Here is a 15,635-nt window from a genome sequence, read left to right on the forward strand (position 1 = left end):
TAGGAAGAATTAGATACTGAGTTAAAGATGAATCCATCCCTTGTGCCTGAAGAACAGAGGTGTGGATTTTAAAATCCTATCGTGAAATTCCAGGGGTGGTGGTGAAATGTGTTGATCTAAGCAAAGGTTGAAAAGTGGGAAGCCATGGAATGTTACTCGGGGAGAGGAAAACCTGGAGAGCCTTTAGTTTACACCAGAGTTTGGGCTTCATTCCTGCTCTTGGAATCATTCTCCTTCTGTGTGTGTGTGTGTGTGTGTGTGTGTGTGTGTGTGTGTGTGAATATGCGTATGTGTATGCACGCATCCATCTGTTTTACATAACTGAACCTTTTTGTGAGAACACAAACTTTATAAATGTTTCTATAGCAAGAGAGGAAAACTCAGTCATTAAGTTTCAACTCAACACTACTTGGCAGAACAACTTAATCTACAGAAATGAAGAAATAATATTAGTCAAAAGGAAAGCAGTTCAAGCTAACCCAAGAGGGCCATCATACACATTTTTCTGTGACGAGCCTGGCTGTTTGACCCCAGGACTCTTCTCAAAAGGGTAATCGGATCATTGCATGTTGAGGTCCCATTGTAAATAAACCTCAAAGCTGTGAACAGAAGCTTGTAATTTTCACAAATATGTTCCACATCCACAGTAAGGCATGCTTGATAATCCTGCCAACAATAACACTAAAACTACATAGAAAAAGAAAAACATTATTATATTGGTACACTTATTGGCATATGAATAAACATCCCAATACAATTGTACTAAATGGCATAGAACTTTCAATAAAAAGCGTAGTCATTTACTTATTACTTTTATACACTTTTATTTTAGTTTAGTTTTAGTTAGTTAAAAAACATGTCAATTAGGCAAAACATAATAATTTGATAACATTCACTCTGATATATTCTTCTACATGTTCATGACATATAAAATTACACTTTAATAATTCAATATGGATGTAATGTGTATATATATATATATATATATATATATATATATAGAATGGAATCCTCAGAGTTCTTTGTTTTCCTCCCATACAGCATAATTACCCATGTTTTGTCAACCTTCACACAACCTATTCACACGGCTATGCCTTGAATAGTCACAGTGGTAAAGTCATGAAGTCATGACCCTCTACTTATCTTATTGTTATGTATGTTGTTCTGGTGTGTCTGCCCAGGTAATTAAAGGCTATACACTTGTAATTACCAGAATGTGCTCTTGTGGGATTTCGAATTATAAGAGTCCCTTGTGCATGGAGAAGCTCACTGCCTACAGGTCGCTCCTTTCCAGTCGTAGAAAGAACAGACCCATCTGGCAGCTCCCAGGTTATCTCTGGTGTAGGTATTCCATTAGCAATGCATTTAAGATGAACAGGAACTCCAGCCACTCCTCTCATAGTTGGTGGTGGCCCATTAGTGATCCGGGGTGGATATGCAATAATTATGACAGGCACAGCAAGAACTGCCTCACCAGCATCATTCTTTGCTCGGCACACATAATTTCCACGATCATTCATGGTTGTATCATGTACAACAAGTGTCCCATTGTCCATTAAATGGTAGCGTCCACTCACCTGTGGACGTGCAAGAACAAAACCTCCTGGTGTGGTCCAAGAAACACTAGGCTGGATTTCATCTGTCAGGCAATGTAGGAAGAGGGTCTCTCCAGAAATACCTTGAATAACCCCCTTTGGCCGTGTTAGGATATAAGGCTGCTGAATCACCTCAAAAACAACCAGCTTCTCAATATAGCCTACTTTGTTTTTTGCAGCACAACGGTATTTACCAGTGTCCTCTATGCTGGAGTTATAAATAACAAACGTGCCATCCTTACCCAGATGATACCGTGAGCCCTCAAACCCAGGTCCTCCACTGAACCGAGTTCTATTGGGTAGTGTCCATATGATCTCAGGTGTGGGTTGCCCATCAGCAGAACAGTTTAGCATTGCAGTTCTCCCTACCCGAGTCACCACTCTCTCATTAAATGGGTTCTTAAAAATGGGCCTCCTGAGTTTGTCGGTCACTTCCAGTTGAACCACCATGACTGCTTCACCTCCATTATTCTGAGCCATACAAATAAATTCTGCTGTATCCGACGGCCGAACATTACGGATCTCTAGTGTACCATTGTGATGGACATTAATCCTGCTCCCATAATATGGAGCAGTAAGAAATATATTGTCAGGCATGATCCATGTGATCTTTGGTGCTGGAATCCCTTCAGCCTTGCAGTCTATTAGCTTTCTAGTATGTTTGATCGCTGTATCTTTCATCACAGTTTTATTTTGTTTGAAGCCATTGATGATGGGTGGGTTACCATCAATATCCAGCTTGTATACTTTATTCTCCTCACCTGCAGCATTCCGAGCCCTGCAGATATACTCCCCAGAATCAACTAATTTAACATTTCGTATATCAAGGGACCCATTAGCATGAACTAAGTAACGCTCATTTGATGCAGCAATCATGTCTTTGGAAGGCAGCATCCAAAGGACCTTTGGCTTGGGCTCACCTATAGCCTTACAGTCAAACAGAACGTTTCCACCTGGCTTCACTTTGGCATAGGAGAGCTTAGGGTGTTCAATGCGAGGCTCTGCAGTTACCACACTTATGTGAACATGCATTTTGTCCTTACCCAGTTTGTTTTCAGCATAACAGGTATAGTCACCTTCCTCATCAGTACCCACTTTATTCAGATAAAGTGTTCCATTATTAAACAAGATGTAGCGTTTGAACTGATCCCCTTCTGTTCCATCTGCTTGCAGGGCACTATTCACCAAGGTACCATCAGGAAGTCCCCAAGATATCTCTGGCATGGGGACACCAGCAGCCATACAGTCCACTTTTAGGTCATTGCCATAAAGCACTTGCTTCCTACTAAAGATGTTTGGATCGATCCGAGCTGGCTTCATAGAAACTGACACCCCCATTAGCTGTGCATCATCCCCAACTTTGTTGCGTGCAACACAAAGGAAGTCCCCAGCATCTTTTTCATTGACTGATTCAATAATGAGGGTCCCATTTTCCAGGACTTTGATACGACTGCCCATTCTGAAATGAGAATGTGATATTTTTAAATGCATGTTTACATCATGAATTTGGTTTGAGAACATTTACAGAATTGTTGATATAGGATATGCATTTATATGCTCATATTTCATTATTTTATCCTAATTGAGATGCAGTCTAATAGTTAATTCCAGGGTTAAATTAGTTATGCTAAACATAAAATAAAATGAATAATTGTCATTGCATTAAAAAAAAATCATTGTCCAGTACTCACAAATAAGTCAAACTCAAAAGTTGTGGGGAATCTCTTTCAGTGGCTATGTTTACATGCACAACTTTTTTCAATCGGAATTAAATAATTCTGATTGATTCATTTTTTTGACATGTTTGCGCATACTATTCTCCTACATTGCCTCTTTTACTTGTTTTAAAAAGCACACTTAATATGGATCTATTTCGGGTCCTGATTAGAAGACGACAAGCACATGAACCATTGTGCTGTGCTGCTTATATTTATCAGTCAATAAAAACACCCCTACACCCCTTTCCGCGCCCAAAATAAAGTGTCTGTGGATGAGAGTATGTGTCACGATCAGGTTCAGATGAAGATGATGAAAAAGGTTCAAACAGGTTTCTACAAACAAAAGGTTCTTTAATAAAAAAAAAACTCGGAGAACAAATGCGAGAAGGCAACACCATCAAGTGCAGGTGAAGGAACAACTTAGGGAACACAAATGAGGATAATTAATCACATACACATATGAACAAATGATAATGGTAACCAAGGAGACAAATGAGTGGCGGGAACACGTGACACATAAAAAAACCCCCTGAAAGTTCATAAAAACAAAACTAAACAATGGTGACAGTATGAAGTGAGGACTGATGGGACTGATGGGTTCTGCTCCACTTCACAGGTGATGAGTGGTAGGAGAATTTTAGAATAACACGACAGTCATTTATGACATTTTATTTAACAACAACTGCAGCGCGTTCCGTGTGTCATACGTCATTAAGCCATTTCTACGTCATTGCACAAGCGCAGTCCTTTCCAGTTTCGGTTTTCAATTCGATCAAGTGTTTACATGTCCCGTCGATTGGATTAGAAAAGGAATAAACCACCCCTTCCAATCCGATCGAAATTTCATTTGGATCAAGCTCGAATTGATTAAGGTGTCTACATGTAAGCTTTTCAGTCCGATTGAGCCGTCAATCCAATTACTAACGGATTATTTGGTTGCATGTAAACTTAGCCATTCAGAGATAGGAAAGAGTATTTTGCAATTACAACATTACAAACTTCAGCTTTGTTTTTGCATTCAAACAATTGTTTTTAATGATAAGAGTCTGTTATAGTCTACCTGTGACTGGATTGATCCACAAGAGCCTTGGAAGGAAGCCTCCAAATGATTTGAGGTTTTGGGTTCCCAACTGCAGAGCAGTTCAGATGAAGAAGATCACCATATATCACATCATTTCGCCTTTGTGATGTCTCAATGATCTGAGGGGCAGTTTCTGTTGTCTTCACAGAAAGTGTGACAACACGCCGTTCTGATCCTGTAGAGCTTGTTGCAATACACTCATATTTTCCACTTTCAGTTATTTCTACGTTCCTGAGGTAAAGTGTTCCATTTACAAAAACTGAAACTTTGCTGAGTGAGTAAGTTAGAGGCCATACTATCCTGCCATCATGTAAGACCCAGTGTGTTGTGGGTTGCGGGTCACCATAAGTGGTACATGGAATAAGGAGATTCTGCCCAGTATCAGCTTTCACCAGCTGTCGCTTCTCTTCCAGTATTACTGGCGGTGCTGCTACCACCTGTAGATGCACAGTGGCAGTGGCAGTACCAGCTGGATTACTTGCAATACACTTATAATGTCCACGATCTAAAACCGACACCTTTTGAATGGTTAGTGTCCCCATTGTGGTTACTGTTATTCTGTCATGCTCAGTGTTCAGACCTTTAACTTCAGTGTGGTTAGGTAGAATCCATGACACAGTAGGCACTGGTCTGCCTTCTGTCCTGCAATCCATGTGTACAGTTTTCCCAGCAAGAATCTTGATTTCTCTCATTTTTTTCTCCAATATCCGGGTGGGATAGGCCACAACTGACAATGTAACTACAAGCTTGTCAGAACCATACTCGTTCTGGGCAAAACATATGTACTGTCCATGGTCTTTAATGTTTGTTCTTTGGATGAGCAATGTTCCATTCTTCAAAACTTCAAATTTACCCATTTTCCCCTTGATGGTCAACATATTACCTGATGATATAAAGGAGACAAAAAATGATCACCAAACATAAAGAGCCTTTTTTTATTTTATGTTGTGACTTAAGACATACCAAAATGTAAAATAAAATAAATATGAAAATGAACATGGTATAACAATAGAATCCTTTAAAAAAAAACTCTTGTCAGGGTAGGCTTTGTGGTTTTAATTTTGTACCTGTGGTAGATAAGAATCGGTTCCAGCTGATGATGGGCTCAGGGTTGCCAGTGGCCTTGCAGGGGAGAAACGCATCAGAGTTTGACAGAACAGTAAAACTGGCAGCATTTCCACCATTAATCCTTGGCTTGGAGGTAATATCCCTAATAGATGAGGTGTCATACCTTGTGTTATCATGTGCATTTACAGTACTACTGCTGTATGGAAATGGAGTGAACATGTTGGCTGTTGAATCAGTCATTGTGTCTGAAGTAACTGTTCTGCTCAGAGGAATACCAGAGGCATTTGGCTGAGGACATTCTAAACAATCCTTGTATTTCTGTTCATGTATGGTTGGCTGAACTCTGATCGTGGGGCTCTGTGTGGTATATCTCCAACCTCTTTCTGGGGCATTCCTCATATTTGTGTTTACTCTGGTTGTGGCCAATTTGTCAGCGGTTTTAGTCACTTTGATAATTGGGGGTTTTGTGGTTTCTTTTTTTATGGGCTTTCTCCCTCTGGAGCCTCGTCTGTGATAACCAGGCTTTTGGTTTCCCCACAATCCAGTTTGAGAACCTGAGAAGTTATTCTGACCAGTGTTTTGCTTTAGTGCAGTCCTCATTGTTGGTGGGACTGCTAGAGTGTGAGAAACCTGTATTGACTCTGTGGTTGTGGACAGGTCATGGAAGGCTGGAAAACTGAAAAACTCAGGTGTTTTAGATGGTGTTACGATATTGTCAGGGAAATGTGTTTCTGTAAAAGAGGAAGAACCTGATGAGTCATCAAATGATGTCTCTGGAGTATTGATATTGTATCTTGTCGCTGGAGGAGAGGCTATAATATGTGTAGGATGCACTTCTGTAGTAGGTGCTGCAGTTATTGCCTTGTAAGGTTCTGCTTTGGATGCTGAGGTCATCTGCTCCACATTAGTGGACAACGTAAATGGGTTTTGATGCTTTTCCCCCTTGTGTCCAAATTGTGTATGCCATGGAATCTTCCCATGTGTAATTTTAGAAGACATCATGGATGGGGATGTGGTTGTAGTTGTGAAAATTAGTTCTTTCTCTATTGAACTGAAATAACTTTTATAATCACTGGATTCTTCAGAAATGGTGTGCATTTGTGAATCAGTAACAGTGTAAGTCTTTCCAGAGACTGACAAATCAGTTGCCATGGCAGGTTTTTCTGTCACACTCAAACAGGAAGTTGGCATGTGATGCCTAGATGTAGGGTTGACAAGGCTTTGATCCACTGATGTTTTGCATTTATCTGTTGACACTCCAGATGTAACTCTTCTCCCATAGCCACAATTTGTGATTTTGTCCACAGCGTGTGAAAATGTGAGATTGTGTTCCTTGTTTATAGAAAGATGTTTAAATTTATCAAGTAAAGACTGTATGTCTGTAATTTTGCTGGGCCGAATGATCCTACGTCTTCCATGAAATTTACGTCTCTTTCCTGATTGCATCTTTTTGGATGGAACAATTTGGATCTGGTGTTTGGAAATGATGGTGGATCCAGGAAGGAGCTCTGACTTGATTCTTTGAGTGGTCTGAAATGTGATCTTTTCTCTGTCTTCCTCGGTTGTGGTGACTGCTGTTAATATGGCATGACTCTTTGGATCAAAATAGGTGACATTTGGGCCCTGGAAGTTGTAAAGTGGTGTAGCTTTAGTGGTAACATCTTCTGAGTCCCCAGAGAACAGAAGCTCTGTAACTTCTGTCAGAAAAGGTTTGAGAGTAATGAGTTTCCCTAAGGGTCTATTTGTTACTCTCTCATATATGAGGGTTTTACCATCAATATTACTTAACATATAATCTGACTTGGTTGTATTCAGGGTTGTCTCATCTTTTTGAGTCCCATAATTACTCAAAGTGTAACTTGCTGTAATCGGGGTGGCAGGTGTCTGAGTCTGAGTGTGTGATGTTGCTGCGACCAAATTAGTTTTTTCTTTTGCTCTTAAGATGTTTCTAGTTGTATTAGATATTACTTCAATGAAAGTACTGCTGACAGTTTTGTAAGTTTCTGGGATTTTAACATCTGTTGTTGTAATGGCGCTAACTGGTTTATGCTCAAGTGTTTGAGTAGTTGTCATTACAATAAATTCATCTTCAGATATACCATCCCCTGAGGTTGTATCATCATCATCAGAGGATTCTTTTAGTGTTTTAGACCCATCTAAACTGGCTGTCTTTATAATTCCTCCTTTAATTTGAGAATTATCGATGAAAGTGGCACCTTCTTTCTTGTACTTTTTATTAAAGACTCTTCTAGAGTTCCCTCTGTTCCCTATTCTAACAGTGGGAACCTTATGAAATCTGGACTGTAGCCAAGTGTATGGTCTCCCTGAGGTAATGCTCCTTGACTCCTCACCAACTCTTTGTGAGAGATACCTACTTCCAAGTTTCTGGCTATCATCAATTTGTACAACATGATTACCAGATTCCTTTACATAAGTTGGCCTCGTGTTATTTGACAAATCATCAAGAATAGTTACTTGAGAAACTATCATATCTGCTCCTAGAAAATTTCCAGCTAAACATCTGTAAAACCCTGTGTCTCTGGATGTCAGTCCATGTATTACCAAAGTCCCATTTTTGTGGAGCTCTCTGTTGCCATAGGATTTGTCTAAAACTGTGTGGTCGGGAAGTATCCACTGAATGGAAGCCTGTGGATTACTGGCTGATGTACAATCAAGAAGTAGGTTCTGACCAAGGGTATGTGAGACTCTGATACCATTAATCTCTTCTTCTTCAGGATCCAGGGGCAGCACAGTTACCCTGAAGGCAAGAACATCTGCTTCCTGGTAGTTAGTTGTAATGCACTGATAGACACCTGTATCTGAGATTTCAACCGATTTTAAAGTAAGCCTTCCTTCATAAGTTACTACGATCCTTTGATCCTCACTGTTGTATGGTGCACGTAATTTACTTCCATCTGGTAGAATCCATTCAACAATGGGTTTAGGATCCCCAACAGTCTGGCAATTCAATTCAGTCATCCCACCAGCAAGGACTGTGTGTTCAGTTCTGGTCTGGTTGTCCCTTCTTATCATTGCCCAGCTAGACTGGACTCTACTATCCTTGCTGCTGTCAACATCTATTTGAACATTGGATAAATACTTCATAGTAAGGGTCGGGAATGTTGTTTTAACACGGTCCAGCTGTAGCAGGACTGTACCTTGCATTAACCATTCAGGATTGGCTGTGATTTTTGCTTCAATTTCTGTAAAAATATCATCTGCAGTGGGTAGTACTTGTTTGTATGTGTAAACTGTATCTGGTTTAAAAGAAAGTAATAATCCTCGCTCAAGTCTCATCGGGGAGTCGCTATAGGTAGCCAAAATGTTCCAAATCTGGCGTATATTGTCATAATCAATGTTGCAGATCAGCGATGTAGAAACAATTGCACTCAGGGCAGTTAAATCTTTGCCATTCTGTCGAAAGGTTGCAGTTAAGTTTTCCATTCCTGTAGGTCTCTGCACAACACATGCTATCCTAGCATCATTGTGGAATTGATCTGTGATGTTCATTTCCAACATCCCAATGGGTGCAACAAAATCCTTAGGAGAGACTAAGGTATAGTCACCATCACCCAAGGTAAAATTCCTCTGTTTTAAGTGTGGATGAATCCATGGTCTGGTGCATGTGTAGCTATCACTTTGCAAATGCACAATGCTGCTTCCTCTGGAGGAAATTGGGAATTCACAGACGGGACACTGTTCTTTTATAAACTTCCTGTCTCTTTTGCATTTTAGAACACCTGCAAAAGCAAAATTAATTATCAGAATAACTATATGCATATGTATATATATCAATAAATAAATGCCATTTTATTTATTGGAAAAAGTCCAGTACCTGATTTTTTACACTTATATTTGTCCTGCTTTTTAAAGTGCCCCTATTATGCAATTTTAAAGGCTCCTAACTTGTTTTGGGGGTCTCCTACAACAGGTTTACAAACAAACAGTTTTTTTTTTTTTTTATCATAAAATACATTGCACTTCACCACATTTTTCAATGATTCTCAAACGACTCGACGGATGAATCAGCTGCTGATTGGTCAAATGGCCCAGTCTGTTGTCATCAGTCTACCGCGTACAGCTCATGTTTCGGAAGCTAAACGCCCATTACCATAACTGTACTTCAGCTCCGTCTGGAGGCGTCCTAAAGCTCAGCGATTGTACACACTGTAAAGACTGTAATGATGACGTTGATTTTACCATATCAATCCAAGCACGAGTCTGACGATGAAACATTGGAAGAACTAGTTATTCAACCCGATCCTCCATCGCAAGGACGACTCAAGCAGGACGTTTCTAAGTGATGCGCTATTCATTTTGAGATACATTATGAGATGTTTCAACTGTAATTCCTCACCATCAGCATTAACAGGAGTATGTCCATTAACAAACCAATGTTTATATTTCTAATTTATTGTAGTGCAAATGCGGGAACTGTATCAATAACGGTGCATTCGTTTGCCCAGCACTAATGTGAATGACTAATGACACAAACGTTTGTAAAACAAATCTTGCTCCATCCTTTATCTTTACTCATAGTAGTAAGAACAACAGACAAACTGACAAGTATTTCAGTTAGACAGTAATAACTTGAGTTAGCTGTAAACTTACACAATATAAAACACATCTCTATGTATTTTGAACACCCGGTAGAAAATATATATGCATCAATAATTATTCATACTTACAGTTGTGATTCTGAGGAGCAAGCTGGTCCAAAAAAAAACTGGGTACTGACCCATCTTTCAAGGGCAAGTGTTTTGCGAATCCCGTGTTGAACTGAGATTTGAGAATCTCATTTGATTTGAGAAGCAGTCATCAGTAAAATGACGTTTGAGGGCTGGTCAGGTTGTGTGCGGGCGGTTATTTTTCGTGCACTTTCGACTTTACAACTTTGCAGAATGTTTACATTCACATACAGCTATATTACACACTGCATGAAAGGGAATATTCGGAAAAAAACACATAATAGGGCACTTAAAAAAAGTTCAGTATAGACCAATCTCACCTGGGTGTTTCTCTATCCACTGGACAAGCCAACCCATCCGACAATCACATGACCAGGGGTTTCCACTAAGGAAGAGATTCTCAATATTGTAGCAGCCAGCAAATATAGTTGCAGGCAATGTGGTTAAAGCATTGTCTGACAAGTAAATGGTCTTGAGAGATGACCATTTCAAAATCTGGCTGAACTCCAGTGATATAAATGTATCTGGATGAAGCTGTTGGAGTTGGTTTCCCTCAAGGTTGATCAACTGCAGCATTTTCAATCCATAAAAACTTTCTGGGTGTATGAAGGTAATGTGATTATGGTCCATATGAAGACGTAAAAGATTGTTCAGGCCTCTAAATGTGTTCTTGTCAAGCTTCTCAACTCTGTTATAACTCATTTTCAGAACCTAGACATGCAAATAAAAACAAATCGTTAAGACATGAAAATAAAGTGACAGTATATTATTATTTAAATTGACTCCATTTCAGAGAAGCTTCAGACCATTTCAATGGCCACAGCTAAAAACACAAATTATAGAAACAAAACAACTTCAGTTATATCACAATTCCTATAAAATACACATTTTTTAATAAGTATCAAGTCCAGCACACAATTATAACAAATCTAATGTTAAAGTTATGGTCTTAAATTTGGAAAAGTGCTCTTGAAAATCATAAAACAATATATGTGACCCTGGACCACAAATATAGTTACTGATCTAGAGAGATTGGATAAAAAGCTGTGTCCAGACCTGGAAAGACAGAGCGTGACCATTCTCAACCCCGATCTTCTGAATTATTGGAGTTATTTAATTATGCAGAGCACATTTATGAGTTTTGAATAAAAGTCTATTACATTGATTCACCAACCCTGTCCTTCCCTCGAACTTGAACCTTCTAACAAAGGCAATGTAGATATTAAGTGGCTCTAACATTTAACATTTAATCATTTAGCAGACACTTTTATCTAAGGCTACTTACAAATTGAGGAGAACAATAGAACCAATCAAACCAACAATAGGGCAATAATCAGAGATGGGGGACTCGAGTCACATGGCTTGACTCGAGTCGCTAATTTAAAGGTATAGTGGAGGATCTTTCCGAATTTTAGATAAGACCTGCCCTCTCCACTTTTTGAATAAGTTTGACTGATTCACCAGAATGATTGACAATTAGGAGGACCAATAGTATAGGTGATCCACCCGGAAGTAAAAAATCCTCCGCTATACCTTTAAGTACTTGAGACTTGCTTGACTAAATTAAGCAAATGACTTCGACTTGAGATCCAATGACTCTAGACTTGACTTGAACTGTATGACTCGAGAATGACTTTATAACAACTAAAGTAATTTTATTATTTATAAATAAATCATCGCAACATCAATTGATGAACCAAATGAAAGCAACGGAACCATTGTCACCAGTCATCAGATTCTGCGCGATTGCGTGACGCTGCTCAAGCACAGAAAAAAATATACAGTGCGGTGAGCGCGCTAAATACAAAAACATCTCCCAGCATCATTACTTTTTGGATATAAACAGTTCGAAATTGACCATATTCATAAAAGGAGATTTGCTGTACGCATAATAACTGGCAAGGGATATTGGACATGACCATCACAACCTCGAACTTCATCCACCACCTCTAAAAGTAAGCTAATGGCTTGTTTAACCTGTTTGTTATAGTTAATTTGACTAACGTTAAATCTATAGAGAATAGTGGTCAAAACAGCATGCCTCTTTATACAAAATTATGTTTTCAAATGTAGCTTAAGGCTGTCAACAGATTAAAATGATAATTAGCCTAATGATGGCATATGTTTTGTAACATTTATGTATGTTGCATAAATTCGCAGACATTTGCCACAGTTTCTTTCAAATCATAGTGCTTTACTGACAAATATGTCGATCTTTCAAATGGCGAAAAATAACATACAAAACTGTTAATGTTTTGTTGTGTTTTATGCTTCTCTTAATGCAGGGTCAGACGTTATCAGGGGGTTGGGGGGCAAAATGGCAGCAGAATTAATACAATGCACCCAAAATTCAAGATATGGTGGAAAAAATGGCCCTAATATGAGTTATTTTTTATTTTTAGAACATATGATATTAATCAATATTTCCAGAATATTGGAGCGATAGCAAATGTGATGATTTTATACAACTGTTCAGTAAACAAAGAGTGAATATTGTGATAATTGACATTTTAGACATGATATTGTCAATATTCTGTTTTTGCTTTATTTCTCCAACAACAATTGGTGAATACAAGTCACAGAAAAAGAGTTAAGAGTTACATGTCTCTGAACGAATCCGGAGCTTTGTGATTCAGTGACTTAGTTGCTTAGTTCCAAAATGAATCTGCCGTTTCGAACGAATCAGTTGAATGAATACTTCTATGACTTGTTTATTAAGACGGTGATTTGTCGCCACCTACTGGCTGTTTTAATTTCATAATTAAAAATATAATTTATAATTTTTTAGCATCTATTTTTTTCTATATTCAAATTATTATATTTAAATCATTCATCTCATAACATTATGCTGTTTTAATTGCAGTGTAAATGCATGGTTAGAAAAAAATGGTTAGAACAATAGTTAGAAAAAGAAATGCCCCTGGAAATCAATTTAAGGGGTCAATGTCATGGAGCCACCAGATCAGCACGCTCTGCCCACTCGTTCACTCTCCCCGAACCTGCACTTCATCATCAACACACACTAAAAAGATACACTTCTCCTTCACTTCCCTGTCTGGTCTCGTCCTTACATGAACATACAGACTATTTGCATACTTACCGATTCCTACCTACCTCGAAGATTCCTCACCTGAACTTCGTCTCCGATCATCCGCTTCCCATCTTCTGTCATCTGTCTCCTGCCATCAGCCCGCCGAATCCTCTTCCATCACCTGCAAACTAGACATCAAGATTCTCATTCAGCTAAGTTCCTCATCCAGATCTGATTCTCCAATACATACTCACCAGTCTCCTCTGCTGTTCCACTCCGTGCCTCTGTTCAATAAAACTCTGTTTTGAACTATTTACCTGTCTGCTTCTATCTGTATCATGACAGTCAAACATTGACCCTTAATGGGAAAGTTTATTTCTGCCAGTGATATTCCATTAAAAAAATATATAAGCAAAGTTAAACATATAACATTTACTATAACACCAATATAATTAATGCATCACACTTGTGATTTACCTACATTTAAAACATTTACCTACAAATGTTTTATCTTCAACATTTTTCGTATAATTGTTATTATAATAATAATTCAATGATTATTATTAATATTACGATATAGATGTATAAGAAAGGTAATCATTTCTAAGGGGAAAATAAGGTTGAGGCCAATATAATCTTTACTTTTTTTCTGTTTGGTATTATAACTTGACTTCACTTGACCCTTAGCTTGAACTTGCTTGAAGTGAGCCACTGACTTGACTTGCTTGATTTGTGTGTACTGCGACTTGTGACTTGAACATGTGTGACTTGCTCCCACCTCTGACAATAATATGTAAGAATAGAATAGAAGTGAAGTGAGTTAAGCCAGTCATTCCATAAGCAGAGAACAGTCAAGGTAATTGTCTGTGAAAGTGATTTTGTGCCCGGATTTTGTTCACTTGCAGAACACTTCTGGAGGGCACATAAGTCTGAGTATATAGTGAGTAATAGTGAGTTTATGTATACTGTAGGGGTGCAGAGCCAGTGTTTGTTCTGTAGGCAAATATCAGTGTCTTGAATTTGATGCGAGCTGCAATAGGCAACCAGTGCAAATAGTTGAAGAGAGGTGTGATGAGCGCTCTTTTCTGGCACATGAAAGACAACTCTCGCTGCCACATTCTGGATCAGTTGCAGAGGTTTAACAGTACATGCTGGAAGGCCTGCTAAGAGAGCATTACAATAGTCCAGTCTGGATAGAACAAGAGCTTGGACAAGACGTTGTGTAGCATGCTCAGATAGGAAGGGCCTGATCTTCTGTATGTTGTATAAGACAAATCTGCAGGACTGGGCATTTCTAACAATGTGGTTTTTGAAGTTTAACTGATCATCAATCACAACTTTTTAGTTATGGTTGACGAACTGAATGGAGAAGTTGTGACAAAGTGTTGGGTTGGCTGAAAACACAAGCAGTTCTATCTTTGAAAGGTTGAGTTGAAGGTGGTGCACCTTCATTTAGCAAAAAATGTCTGTCAGGCAGGCTGGGATGTGAGCAGCTTCAGTCAGATCACCTGGCTGGAATGAGGGGTAGAGTTGTGTGTCATCAGCATAACAGTAATAGGAAAAGCCATGTTTTTGAATGACAGATCCCAGTGAGGATGTGTAGATAAGAGGTCCAAGCACTGAGCCCTGAGGCACTCCAGTAGCTAGATGTTGCGACTTAGACACCTCTCTCCTCCAAGACACCCTGAAGGACCTACCTGAGATGTAAGACTTGAGGGGGGTTCCTCAAGCAGTGGGGTTATCTGAAACAAGCTTAAATGCTGTGAGAAAGGTACCAGTGATAAGAGAGGTGTTGATGATGTGAGTGAGTGCAGGTAAAACTGAATAAGAAATGGCTTGAAATAAATGATTGGGGATACGATCAAGCATACAGGAGGGTGACTGGAAAGAATGAGTCTGGAAACGTCTGCCTCTGAGAGCAGAGAGAAGGATGGGAATGTGTGTGTGTGTGTGTGTGTGTGTGTGTGTTTGCTGTTAAGATGTGTTTGTCAGGTTTTGGTGTGGATAATTGCCTGTTGGTGGTTGTTGTTTTATTTCATGAAGAATGTGGCAAAGTCGTCAGCTGTTAAGAGTTGATGAAGGAGGAGGAGGACAAAGAAGTGTAATGGTGTTCCCTTCCAAGGGAACTCAACGCTATGTCATGGTGTTGACGCTATGGGAACAATTTCAGTGCTGGTGTCTAAAGCACATATGAATCATGTCAATTCTATTGACTGATGGAGGTCAGATTACGAAGTGTAGCATGTCATCAAGAAAAAGTGCCTGCATTAAAAGTCATCAGCTTCTTTGATATGAGAAAGCCACATATCTGTTTTTATTTGTGTGAATTATTTTTAAGATTGTTTTTCATAGTATTTGTCTCACTCTGTTGTAGATAGTATGGCTGGCAAGCTTTTTTGGAGTTGCGCCCTCACTTTTTTATGGGGGATGACATGCACGATATTTGTGTAATGT

At 39.0% G+C, this 15,635-nt stretch overlaps 1 protein-coding gene across 1 annotated transcript in view; it reads right to left on the reverse strand.

Annotated features, from left to right (window-relative positions):
* Positions 1–963: 963 nt before the first annotated feature.
* Positions 964–15,635, reverse strand: part of igsf10 (immunoglobulin superfamily, member 10) — a 56,927-nt gene continuing 42,255 nt past the window's right edge. The window contains exons 4-7 of the mRNA XM_084127629.1: positions 10,471–10,861; positions 5,462–9,202; positions 4,374–5,277; positions 964–3,054 (exon numbers count right to left, since the gene is read on the reverse strand). Of these exons, the coding sequence (XP_083983755.1) occupies positions 1,140–3,054; positions 4,374–5,277; positions 5,462–9,202; positions 10,471–10,861 (6,951 nt within the window). The 3' untranslated portion in view covers positions 964–1,139. The remainder of the gene's footprint in view (positions 3,055–4,373; positions 5,278–5,461; positions 9,203–10,470; positions 10,862–15,635) is intronic.

The sequence above is a fragment of the Abramis brama genome (assembly GCF_963993115.1).
Source record: "Abramis brama genome assembly, chromosome: 10".
NCBI lineage: Eukaryota > Metazoa > Chordata > Actinopteri > Cypriniformes > Leuciscidae > Abramis > Abramis brama.